The sequence below is a fragment of the Strongylocentrotus purpuratus genome, unplaced genomic scaffold (genome assembly GCF_000002235.5).
Source record: "Strongylocentrotus purpuratus isolate Spur 01 unplaced genomic scaffold, Spur_5.0 spur5_scaffold_8, whole genome shotgun sequence".
Classification (NCBI taxonomy): Eukaryota; Metazoa; Echinodermata; class Echinoidea; order Camarodonta; family Strongylocentrotidae; genus Strongylocentrotus; species Strongylocentrotus purpuratus.
The window spans coordinates 22,760,765-22,774,826 of NW_022145614.1; the positions used below are offsets into that span (position 1 = coordinate 22,760,765).

The 14,062-nt window shown below is 33.5% G+C and overlaps 1 protein-coding gene across 2 annotated transcripts in view; it reads right to left on the reverse strand.

The window, feature by feature from the left end:
* Positions 1–835: 835 nt before the first annotated feature.
* Positions 836–14,062, reverse strand: part of LOC105442891 (hyalin-like) — a 113,863-nt gene continuing 100,636 nt past the window's right edge. The window contains exons 11-16 of one of the 2 annotated variants that reach the window (XM_030976056.1): positions 11,146–11,397; positions 9,174–9,425; positions 7,108–7,359; positions 5,041–5,292; positions 2,979–3,230; positions 836–1,166 (exon numbers count right to left, since the gene is read on the reverse strand). In XM_030976056.1, coding sequence (XP_030831916.1) covers positions 901–1,166; positions 2,979–3,230; positions 5,041–5,292; positions 7,108–7,359; positions 9,174–9,425; positions 11,146–11,397 — 1,526 coding nt within the window. In that variant the 3' untranslated portion in view covers positions 836–900. The remainder of the gene's footprint in view (positions 1,167–2,978; positions 3,231–5,040; positions 5,293–7,107; positions 7,360–9,173; positions 9,426–11,145; positions 11,398–14,062) is intronic. The other variant, XM_030976060.1, reaches the window with a different exon arrangement.

The following is a 14,062-nucleotide window of genomic DNA, read 5'->3' on the forward strand; positions in this document are numbered from 1 at the left end:
TTCATAATTTTAGCAAACAAATTCATTTTCACTGGGTGCCTGCCGTAGCAAAAAGCAGAATTGACAAAAGACTTTACTCTCTTTCATTGACAATTAGCCATGCATGAAGTCTTTCGTCTACGGCTGATTGTCAACGAAACGGAGTTAAGTCTTTTGTGAAGTTCGTTTGTTGATACGGCAGGCAGCCAGTGAAACACAATTTCGTTTAATCAAATCATGGAAATGCAAGCATTACTTTAAACAAACAGAACTTTGTTATTCCTAGCTCATTTTCCTGAATGAGGTGTCATATGAAAAGGCAGAAACTCAACTTTCTAGAATTTGATTTTCTCCTTAAAATTCAGATACCGCCCGCCAAACGACTTTTCGGCTTCCTCTCTTCAAATTGATTTTAATCACTCATACGTGAAATATGCATTATTATGAGTTGCATCAAATGAAGAGGAGGATCTAACCTTTCCAAATATGTGTCATTTATCAATTATAATTGTGAGTAAGTTATGATAAAACATTGATAATTCTTGGTTTAGTTTCTCTGGGATGCACTGTAAAGGGATTCTTCTGCAAAAGAATCAAACTTTTAGTTTTTTGGATCAAATTTACTATTAAAAAAGAGATGATCATTAGATGTTTATTTTTATATTAATAAAGGATATCATTTATTTTTTAGGTTGATGTCTTTTCATTTGATTCTTAAATCAAGCTTTATTTCCCAAGTAATACTGACCTGTATGACAAACAAAGCTGCAATTACCTTAATGTTGTCCTTGCCATCTACAAAGCTGCAGAAACGTCAGTGTAAAAATAATACAGATATTTTGCAGTTACAAAAGGATTTTTTTTTTTTTTTCTGAGGAAAATTCATGCAGGTTTATGTCATTAACTCAAATAAGCATTATTTCAGTAATACTGACCTTGTACAATAATGACATTGAAGCTGCAAGAATCTTGATTTCCATTGGCATCAGCAAAGGTCCAGGTAACTTGGGTGCTACCAATGTTAAAGAAATCTGTTGTTGAATGACTTTGAGAAATAATTCTCGGGACTTGTCCACTGTTGTCTATTGCAGTAGGTGCAGTAAAGAAGACTTGAGTACTCGTTTGACTTAATCCAACCTCCCGCTGGATATCCGCAGGGCATGTGGCAACAGGTGGCGTTCTATCAACTGATAGATAACATTTGGGAAGAATAAATGTACGAGGAGTCAGACTAATTTCAAATCTCTTCACAAGATTTTCACATTTTTACCTTCATACATGTGTCAATAGGAAATGTCCTTCCCTACATTTTCTCGATAATGAGACCCACAGTTTTCTGGAAGCTTCATAACATTTTAGTTGTATTATCCCCAGAGCTATCAAAGAGCTACTAATTATACCTCAAATAAAGTTATGGCCTCAAACGATTCTAGAGTTATATAGCAATGACAAATAACACTCAAATTCGGTGGGTAGCGTATACACATATATTAATAATTATATTAGGAACCAGAATTGTAAAATTGTAGTAATACAGTATGGATGTACTTTAAATTGACACCCAAAAGAGTCTAAAATTGGCCAGGTATGTATAGCAACAGTTCCTCTTAAAGACTTCTCAAGTTATAACCACATTCAAATTTTTCAGTTCTATTATCTATGACACAGTTCATATACCGTACATGTATGCAAACTTGTAAAGAACACTTGCAACACTACAGGATTGAACATAAAATGGTAGAGATATACAGTGCGTCCCAGAAAAGGCGAAACCGAGATTTATTGATGTTTTATCATAACTTAATCACATTTATAATTAATAAATGACACATATTTGGAAAGCTTAGATTCTCCTCTTTCATTTGATGCAACTTATTTTGATGCATATTTCACGCATGAGTGATTAAAAGCAATTTGAAAAGAGGAAACCGAAAAGTCGTTTGGCAGGCGGTATCTGAATTTCAAAGAGAAATCAAATTTCTAGAAAGTTGAATTCCTGCCCTTTCATATGACACCTCAATCAGGAAAAATGAGCAAGGAATCACAAAGTTCTGTTTGTTTAAAGTAGCCCTTTCATTTTCATAATTTTAGCAAACAAATTCATTTTCACTGGGTGCCTGCCGTAGCAAAAAGCAGAATTGACAAAAGACTTTACTCTGTTTCGTTGACAATTAGCCATGCATGAAGTCTTTCGTCTACGGCTGATTGTCAACGAAACGGAGTTAAGTCTTTTGTGAAGTTCGTTTGTTGATACGGCAGGCACCCAGTGAAAATGAATTCGTTTAATCAAATCATGGAAATGCAAACATTATTTTAAACAAACAGAACTTTGTTATTCCTAGCTCATTTTTCCTGAATGAGGTGTCATATGAAAGGGCAGAAACTCAACTTTCTAGAAATTTGATTTTCTCCTTAAAATTCAGATACCGCCCGCCAAACGACTTTTCGGCTTCCTCTCTTCAAATTGATTTTAATCACTCATACGTGAAATATGCATTATTATGAGTTGCATCAAATGAAAGAGGAGGATCTAACCTTTCCAAATATGTGTCATTTATCAATTAATATTGTGAGTAAGTTATGATAAAACATTGATAATTCTTGGTTTAGTTTTATCTGGGACGCACTGTACAAGGGGATTCTTCTGCAAAAGAATCAAACTTTTAGTTTTTTTGGATCAATTTTCTATTAAAAAAAAGAGATGATCATTAGATGTTTATTTTATATTTAATAAAGGATATCATTTATTTTTAGGTTGATGTCTTTTCATTTGATTCTTAAATCAAACTTTATTTCCCAAGTAATACTGACCTGTATGACAAACAAAGCTGCAATTACCTTAATGTTGTCCTTGCCATCTACAAAGCTGCAGAAACGTCAGTGTAAAACGATAATACAGATATTTTGCAGTTACAAAAGGATTTTTTTTTTTTTTCTGAGGAAAATTGATGCAGGTTTATGTCATTAACTCAAATAAGCATTATTTCAGTAATACTGACCTTGTACAATAATGACATTGAAGCTGCAAGAATCTTGATTTCCATTGGCATCAGCAAAGGTCCAGGTAACTTGGGTGCTACCAATGTTAAAGAAATCTGTTGTTGAATGACTTTGAGAAATAATTGTCGGGACTTGTCCACTGTTGTCTATTGCAGTAGGTGCAGTAAAGAAGACTTGAGTACTCGTTTGACTTAATCCAACCTCCCGCTGGATATCCGAAGGGCATGTGGCAACAGGTGGCGTTCTATCAACTGATAGATAACATTTGGGAAGAATAAATGTACGAGGAGTCAGACTAATTTCAAATCTCTTCACAAGATTTTCACATTTTTACCTTCATACATGTGTCCATAGGAAATGTCCTTCCCTACATTTTCTCGATAATGAGACCCACAGTTTTCTGGAAGCTTCATAACATTTTAGTTGTATTATCCCCAGAGCTATCAAAGAGCTGCTAATTATACCTCAATAAAGTTATGGCCTCAAACGATTCTAGAGTTATATAGCAATGACAAATAACACTCAAATTCGGTGGGTAGCATATACACATATATTATCAATTATATTAGGAACCAGAATTGTAAAATTGTAGTAATACAGTATGGATGTACTTTAAATTGACACCCAAAAGAGTCTAAAATTGGCCAGGTATTTATAGCAACAGTTCCTCTTAAAGACTTCTCAAGTTATAACCACATTCAAATTTTTCAGTTCTATTATCTATGACACAGTTCATATACCGTACATGTATGCAAACTTGTAAAGAACACTTGCAACACTACAGGATTGAACATAAAATGGTAGAGATATACAGTGCGTCCCAGAAAAAGCAAAACCGAGATTTATTGATGTTTTATCATAACTTAATCACATTTATAATTAATAAATGACACATATTTGGAAAGCTTAGATCCTCCTCTTTTATTTGATGCAACTCATTATGATGCCTATTTCATGCATGAGTAATTAAAAGCAATTTGAAAAGAGGAAACCGAAAAGTCGTTTGGCAGGCGGTATCTGAATTTCAAAGAGAAAATCAAATTTCTAGAAAGTTGAGTTCCTGCCCTTTCATATGACACCTCAATCAGGAAAATGAGCAAGGAATCACAAAGTTCTGTTTGTTTAAAGTAGCCCTTACATTTTCATAATTTTAGCAAACAAATTCATTTTCACTGGGTGCCTGCCGTAGCAAAAAGCAGAATTGACAAAAGACTTTACTCTGTTTCATTGACAATTAGCCATGCATGAAGTCTTTCGTCTACGGCTGATTGTCAACGAAACGGAGTTAAGTCTTTTGTGAAGTTCGTTTGTTGATACGGCAGGCACCAGTGAAACAATTCGTTTAATCAAATCATGGAAATGCAAGCATTACTTTAAACAAACAGAACTTTGTTATTCCTAGCTCATTTTTCCTGAATGAGGTGTCATATGAAAGGGCAGAAACTCAACTTTCTAGAAATTTGATTTTCTCCTTGAAATTCAGATACCGCCCGCCAAACGACTTTTCGGCTTCCTCTCTTCAAATTGATTTTAATCACTCATACGTGAAATATGCATTATTATGAGTTGCATCAAATGAAAGAGGAGGATCTAACCTTTCCAAATATGTGTCATTTATCAATTAATATTGTGAGTAAGTTATGATAAAACATTGATAATTCTTGGTTTAGTTTTATCTGGGACGCACTGTACAAGGGGATTCTTCTGCAAAAGAATCAAACTTTTAGTTTTTTTGGATCAAATTTTCTATTAAAAAAAAGAGATGATCATTAGATGTTTATTTTATATTTAATAAAGGATATCATTTATTTTTTAGGTTGATGTCTTTTCATTTGATTCTTAAATCAAACTTTATTTCCCAAGTAATACTGACCTGTATGACAAACAAAGCTGCAATTACCTTAATGTTGTCCTTGCCATCTACAAAGCTGCAGAAACGTCAGTGTAAAACGATAATACAGATATTTTGCAGTTACAAAAGGATTTTTTTTTTTTTTCTGAGGAAAATTCATGCAGGTTTATGTCATTAACTCAAATAAGCATTATTTCAGTAATACTGACCTTGTACAATAATGACATTGAAGCTGCAAGAATCTTGATTTCCATTGGCATCAGCAAAGGTCCAGGTAACTTGGGTGCTACCAATGTTAAAGAAATCTGTTGTTGAATGACTTTGAGAAATAATTGTCGGGACTTGTCCACTGTTGTCTATTGCAGTAGGTGCAGTAAAGAAGACTTGAGTACTCGTTTGACTTAATCCAACCTCCCGCTGGATATCCGCAGGGCATGTGGCAACAGGTGGCGTTCTATCAACTGATAGATAACATTTGGGAAGAATAAATGTACGAGGAGTCAGACTAATTTCAAATCTCTTCACAAGATTTTCACATTTTTACCTTCATACATGTGTCCATAGGAAATGTCCTTCCCTACATTTTCTCGATAATGAGACCCACAGTTTTCTGGAAGCTTCATAACATTTTAGTTGTATTATCCCCAGAGCTATCAAAGAGCTGCTAATTATACCTCAAATAAAGTTATGGCCTCAAACGATTCTAGAGTTATATAGCAATGACAAATAACACTCAAATTCGGTGGGTAGCATATACACATATATTATCAATTATATTAGGAACCAGAATTGTAAAATTGTAGTAATGCAGTATGGATGTACTTTAAATTGACACCCAAAAGAGTCTAAAATTGGCCAGGTATTTATAGCAACAGTTCCTCTTAAAGACTTCTCAAGTTATAACCACATTCAAATTTTTCAGTTCTATTATCTATGACACAGTTCATATACCGTACATGTATGCAAACTTGTAAAGAACACTTGCAACACTACAGGATTGAACATAAAATGGTAGAGATATACAGTGCGTCCCAGAAAAAGCGAAACCGAGATTTATTGATGTTTTATCATAACTTAATCACATTTATAATTAATAAATGACACATATTTGGAAAGCTTAGATCCTCCTCTTTCATTTGATGCAACTCATTATGATGCATATTTCACGTATAAGTAATTAAAAGCAATTTGAAAAAAGGAAACCGAAAAGTCGTTTGGCAGGCGGTATCTGAATTTCAAAGAGAAAATCAAATTTCTAGAAAGTTGAGTTCCTGCCCTTTCATATGACACCTCAATCAGGAAAAATGAGCAAGGAATCACAAAGTTCTGTTTGTTTAAAGTAGCCCTTACATTTTCATAATTTTAGCAAACAAATTCATTTTCACTGGGTGCCTGCCGTAGCAAAAAGCAGAATTGACAAAAGACTTTACTCTGTTTCGTTGACAATTAGCCATGCATGAAGTCTTTCGTCTACGGCTGATTGTCAACGAAATGGAGTTAAGTCTTTTGTGAAGTTCGTTTGTTGATACGGCAGGCACCCAGTGAAAATGAATTCGTTTAATCAAATCATGGAAATGCAAGCATTATTTTAAACAAACAGAACTTTGTTATTCCTAGCTCATTTTTCCTGAATAAGGTGTCATATGAAAGGGCAGAAACTCAACTTTCTAGAAATTTGATTTTCTCCTTAAAATTCAGATACCGCCCGCCAAACGACTTTTCGGCTTCCTCTCTTCAAATTGATTTTAATCACTCATACGTGAAATATGCATTATTATGAGTTGCATCAAATGAAAGAGGAGGATCTAACCTTTCCAAATATGTGTCATTTATCAATTATAATTGTGAGTAAGTTATGATAAAACATTGATAATTCTTGGTTTAGTTTTATCTGGGACGCACTGTACAAGGGGATTCTTCTGCAAAAGAATCAAACTTTTAGTTTTTTTGGATCAAATTTACTATTAAAAAAAAGAGATGATCATTAGATGTTTATTTTATATTTAATAAAGGATATCATTTATTTTTTAGGTTGATGTCTTTTCATTTGATTCTTAAATCAAACTTTATTTCCCAAGTAATACTGACCTGTATGACAAACAAAGCTGCAATTACCTTAATGTTGTCCTTGCCATCTACAAAGCTGCAGAAACGTCAGTGTAAAACGATAATACAGATATTTTGCAGTTACAAAAGGATTTTTTTTTTTTTTCTGAGGAAAATTGATGCAGGTTTATGTCATTAACTCAAATAAGCATTATTTCAGTAATACTGACCTTGTACAATAATGACATTGAAGCTGCAAGAATCTTGATTTCCATTGGCATCAGCAAAGGTCCAGGTAACTTGGGTGCTACCAATGTTAAAGAAATCTGTTGTTGAATGACTTTGAGAAATAATTGTCGGGACTTGTCCACTGTTGTCTATTGCAGTAGGTGCAGTAAAGAAGACTTGAGTACTCGTTTGACTTAATCCAACCTCCCGCTGGATATCCGCAGGGCATGTGGCAACAGGTGGCGTTCTATCAACTGATAGATAACATTTGGGAAGAATAAATGTACGAGGAGTCAGACTAATTTCAAATCTCTTCACAAGATTTTCACATTTTTACCTTCATACATGTGTCCATAGGAAATGTCCTTCCCTACATTTTCTCGATAATGAGACCCACAGTTTTCTGGAAGCTTCATAACATTTTAGTTGTATTATCCCCAGAGCTATCAAAGAGCTGCTAATTATACCTCAAATAAAGTTATGGCCTCAAACGATTCTAGAGTTATATAGCAATGACAAATAACACTCAAATTCGGTGGGTAGCATATACACATATATTATCAATTATATTAGGAACCAGAATTGTAAAATTGTAGTAATACAGTATGGATGTACTTTAAATTGACACCCAAAAGAGTCTAAAATTGGCCAGGTATTTATAGCAACAGTTCCTCTTAAAGACTTCTCAAGTTATAACCACATTCAAATTTTTCAGTTCTATTATCTATGACACAGTTCATATACCGTACATGTATGCAAACTTGTAAAGAACACTTGCAACACTACAGGATTGAACATAAAATGGTAGAGATATACAGTGCGTCCCATAAAAAGCAAAACCGAGATTTATTGATGTTTTATCATAACTTAATCACATTTATAATTAATAAATGACACATATTTGGAAAGCTTAGATCCTCCTCTTTTATTTGATGCAACTCATTATGATGCCTATTTCATGCATGAGTAATTAAAAGCAATTTGAAAAGAGGAAACCGAAAAGTCGTTTGGCAGGCGGTATCTGAATTTCAAAGAGAAAATCAAATTTCTAGAAAGTTGAGTTCCTGCCCTTTCATATGACACCTCAATCAGGAAAAATGAGCAAGGAATCACAAAGTTCTGTTTGTTTAAAGTAGCCCTTACATTTTCATAATTTTAGCAAACAAATTCATTTTCACTGGGTGCCTGCCGTAGCAAAAAGCAGAATTGACAAAAGACTTTACTCTGTTTCATTGACAATTAGCCATGCATGAAGTCTTTCGTCTACGGCTGATTGTCAACGAAACGGAGTTAAGTCTTTTGTGAAGTTCGTTTGTTGATACGGCAGGCACCCAGTGAAACAAATTCGTTTAATCAAATCATGGAAATGCAAGCATTACTTTAAACAAACAGAACTTTGTTATTCCTAGCTCATTTTTCCTGAATGAGGTGTCATATGAAAGGGCAGAAACTCAACTTTCTAGAAATTTGATTTTCTCCTTGAAATTCAGATACCGCCCGCCAAACGACTTTTCGGCTTCCTCTCTTCAAATTGATTTTAATCACTCATACGTGAAATATGCATTATTATGAGTTGCATCAAATGAAAGAGGAGGATCTAACCTTTCCAAATATGTGTCATTTATCAATTATAATTGTGAGTAAGTTATGATAAAACATTGATAATTCTTGGTTTAGTTTTATCTAGGACGCACTGTACAAGGGGATTCTTCTGCAAAAGAATCAAACTTTTAGTTTTTTTGGATCAAATTTACTATTAAAAAAAATAGATGATCATTAGATGTTTATTTTATATTTAATAAAGGATATCATTTATTTTTTAGGTTGATGTCTTTTCATTTGATTCTTAAATCAAACTTTATTTCCCAAGTAATACTGACCTGTATGACAAACAAAGCTGCAATTACCTTAATGTTGTCCTTGCCATCGACAAAGCTGCAGAAATGTCAGTGTAAAACGATAATACAGATATTTTGCAGTTACAAAAGGAGTTTTTTTTTTTTTCTGAGGAAAATTCATGCAGGTTTATGTCATTAACTCAAATAAGCATTATTTCAGTAATACTGACCTTGTACAATAATGACATTGAAGCTGCAAGAATCTTGATTTCCATTGGCATCAGCAAAGGTCCAGGTAACTTGGGTGCTACCAATGTTAAAGAAATCTGTTGTTGAATGACTTTGAGAAGTAACTGTCGGGACTTGTCCACTGTTGTCTATTGCAGTAGGTGCAGTAAAGAAGACTTGAGTACTCGTTTGACCTAATCCAACCTCCCGCACGATATCCGCAGGGCATGTGGCAACAGGTGGCGTTCTATCAACTGATAGATAACATTTGGGAAGAATAAATGTACAAGAAGTCAGACTTATTTCAAATCTCATCACAAGATTTTCACATTTTTACCTTCATACATGTGTCCATAGGAAATGTCCTTCCCTACATTTTCTCGATAATGAGACCCACAGTTTTCTGGAAGCTTAACATTTTAGTTGTATTATCCCCAGAGCTATCAAAGAGCTGCTAATTATACCTCAAATAAAGTTATGGCCTCAAACGATTCTAGAGTTATATAGCAATGACAAATCACACTAAAATTTGGTGGGTAGCATATACACATACTGTATATTATCAGTTATATTAGGAACCAGGATTGTAAAATTGTAGCAATATTGTATGAATTAATTTAGTTTAAAATGGCAGAGAATGTGTCTTGCAAAGAACTACATGAAAAACATATCATAATTATGCAACTGATTGAGCTATAAAAAACTGAATGGCTATGCATATATAACAACATAGGCTCTAAAATATCTTACCAAGTTTAAAAGTAAGAAGAATCAAAATATGGAAATAATAATCTATGCTACAATTAATATAATGCAAGCATGCATTATACAGATGTATGCCTCCAGAATTCAATCTCGATGAATGGATCGATGCATAAAAAGGTTTTAAAAAAATACTAAACAATGCTAACCATGAATTCTCCGAAGAATAAACATAGTAAAAACTGAGAAGAAACTGTTCATCAAAAGACCCAAACAAGAGTTTTTTATATCCAAATACTATTTCATTTAACGCAGCTGATTATTAAAAATATTATTCCACATTTTGGTACACAGGTATAACAAGTTGGACAAATTTTGTATGTCATCGAAAAATGTCTGTTTTTGTACCTGCTCACATGCTTGTGTTCTGCATGAACTGTTTCATCAACTAGATATTCACTTTTCACTATTGGTCTTATTATCCATCAAAATAACCAACCTATTTAAATGAATAGTGCTATGGTGATGACACATACATTTTATACATAAACACTGTAATTAAATAGGTAGAATATCAGGAACTAGGCTCCAAGAATGTAGTAATACAGTATTGATGTACTTTAAATTGACACCCAAAAGAGTCTAAAATTGGCCATGTATGTACATGTATAGCAACAGTTACTCTTAATGTCTTCCCATTATAACCACATTCAACTTTTTCAGTTCTATAATGTATGGAAAATTTCATATACATGTATGCAAGCTTGTAAAGAACACTTGCAACACTACAGGATTGAAACATAAAATGGTAGAGATATACAAGGTGATTCTTCTGCAAAAGAATCAAACTTTTAGTTTTTTTGGATCAAATTAACTATTAAAAAAAGAGATGATCATTAGATGTTCTATTCTAATTTATAAAGGATATTATTTATGTTTTAGATTGATGTCTTTATGTTCAATTCTTGAATCAAACTTTATTTTTAGATGTTCTATTCTATATTTATAAAGGATGTCATTTATGTTTTAGGTTGATGTCTTTATATTCAATTCTTGAATCAAACTTTATTTCCCATGTAATACTGACCTGTATGACAAACAAAGCTGCAATTACCTTAATGTTGTCCTTGCCATCTACAAAGCTGCAGAAACGTCAGTGTAAACCGATAATACAGATATTTTGCAGTTACAAAAGGATTTTTTTTTTTCTGAGGAAAATCCATGCAGGTTTATGTCATTAACTCAAATAAGCATTATTTCAGTAATACTGACCTTGTACAATAATGACATTGAAGCTGCAAGAATCTTGATTTCCATTGGCATCAGCAAAGGTCCAGGTAACTTGGGTGCTACCAATGTTAAAGAAATCTGTTGTTGAATGACTTTGAGAAGTAACTGTCGGGACTTGTCCACTGTTGTCTATTGCAGTAGGTGCAGTAAAGAAGACTTGAGTACTCGTTTGACCTAATCCAACCTCCCGCACGATATCCGCAGGGCATGTGGCAACAGGTGGCGTTCTATCAACTGATAGATAACATTTGGGAAGAATAAATGTACAAGAAGTCAGACTTATTTCAAATCTCATCACAAGATTTTCACATTTTTACCTTCATACATGTGTCCATAGGAAATGTCCTTCCCTACATTTTCTCGATAATGAGACCCACAGTTTTCTGGAAGCTTAACATTTTAGTTGTATTATCCCCAGAGCTATCAAAGAGCTGCTAATTATACCTCAAATAAAGTTATGGCCTCAAACGATTCTAGAGTTATATAGCAATGACAAATCACACTAAAATTTGGTGGGTAGCATATACACATACTGTATATTATCAGTTATATTAGGAACCAGGATTGTAAAATTGTAGCAATATTGTATGAATTAATTTAGTTTAAAATGGCAGAGAATGTGTCTTGCAAAGAACTACATGAAAAACATATCATAATTATGCAACTGATTGAGCTATAAAAAACTGAATGGCTATGCATATATAACAACATAGGCTCTAAAATATCTTACCAAGTTTAAAAGTAAGAAGAATCAAAATATGGAAATAATAATCTATGCTACAATTAATATAATGCAAGCATGCATTATACAGATGTATGCCTCCAGAATTCAATCTCGATGAATGGATCGATGCATAAAAAGGTTTTTAAAAAATACTAAACAATGCTAACCATGAATTCTCCGAAGAATAAACATAGTAAAAACTGAGAAGAAACTGTTCATCAAAAGACCCAAACAAGAGTTTTTTATATCCAAATACTATTTCATTTAACGCAGCTGATTATTAAAAATATTATTCCACATTTTGGTACACAGGTATAACAAGTTGGACAAATTTTGTATGTCATCGAAAAATGTCTGTTTTTGTACCTGCTCACATGCTTGTGTTCTGCATGAACTGTTTCATCAACTAGATATTCACTTTTCACTATTGGTCTTATTATCCATCAAAATAACCAACCTATTTAAATGAATAGTGCTATGGTGATGACACATACATTTTATACATAAACACTGTAATTAAATAGGTAGAATATCAGGAACTAGGCTCCAAGAATGTAGTAATACAGTATTGATGTACTTTAAATTGACACCCAAAAGAGTCTAAAATTGGCCATGTATGTACATGTATAGCAACAGTTACTCTTAATGTCTTCCCATTATAACCACATTCAACTTTTTCAGTTCTATAATGTATGGAAAATTTCATATACATGTATGCAAGCTTGTAAAGAACACTTGCAACACTACAGGATTGAAACATAAAATGGTAGAGATATACAAGGTGATTCTTCTGCAAAAGAATCAAACTTTTAGTTTTTTTGGATCAAATTAACTATTAAAAAAAGAGATGATCATTAGATGTAGGCCTGAGTCATGTCGGGATTTTCATAAACCGGGTCCCGACGGCCTTGCACCGGTCGGGACCCGGTGTCCCGAAATCAGCTCGCAGGATTTGTCACTTGCCTCTATAAAAAGCGCATATCATCAGTATGTCCCTTAAAAGTGACATTTTTATCAGTCAAATAAATCAACACATGCATACCTCGGCACAGATTGGTATATTCTTCCATTTGACATTATATATTCATCCATGATTGGCGATGTTTAGTGCCATTATCGTGCCTCTAAAAGTAAAAAAACTCGAGCAAAAATATAAAGACTACAATCGAGCCGCCATTTTGATTTATGCAGGTTGAATAAATCTTGTCAAAAAATATGAATGTTAGAATAATAAAACGGCTTTCTAAAAAATTCTTCTGTACAATATACCGATCATATAATATTTTAAAGACAAAAATAAATATTTATCTCTTATTTTAAACATCGCATGCTTTTTTTTAAAAGCTGAAAATTACTTGGTAATCACAAGAAGTTTCGATACGATCGCTGTTGCAAGGCAAGTTCAGACTAGTCTCGGAAAAATGCGCAGTGCTCCTCGTTATCTGTAATGCGTGCCAGAACGAACCCAAACAAAGACGTGATCGTAACGAGAAAAAAATCATTAAAAACTACGAGAGCACAATTGGAATGATATACTGCTCGAAATTACCATAATCAGATACATAACTTGGACAAAGAATACAATAGTTTTCCAAGAAAAGCCACATAAACAGTGATATTTAATGAGTTACTATAGGTACAATCATTATCGGAATGGCCTGCTGCAAATACTCGAATCCTTTGTTATACTGCTTTTTACCGTAGAGGGCGGTATTTGCCTCGTGTTCAATTTAAACACGTTTAGATATATTGCAGCAGGCCATTCCGATAATGATTGTACCTATAGTAACTCATTAAATATCACTATTTATGTGGCTTTTCTTGGAAAACTATTGTATTCTTCCTCCAAGTTATGTATCTGCTTACGATAATTTTGAGTAGTTGTCTTTCCAATTGTGCTCTCGTAGTTTTTAATGATTTTTTTTCTCGTTACGATCACGTCTTTGTTTGGGTTCGTTCTGGCACGCATTATAGCTATAACAAGGAGCACTGCGCATTTTTCCGAGACTAGTCTGAACTTGCATTGCAACAGCTATCCGTATCGAAACTTCTTGTGATTACCAAGTCATTTTCAGCTTTTAAAAGAAGAATGCGGTGTTCAAAATCAAAGAAAAAATATATATTTTGTCTTTTAAAAATTATTCGATCGGTATGTTGTAAAGAAGTACTTTTTAG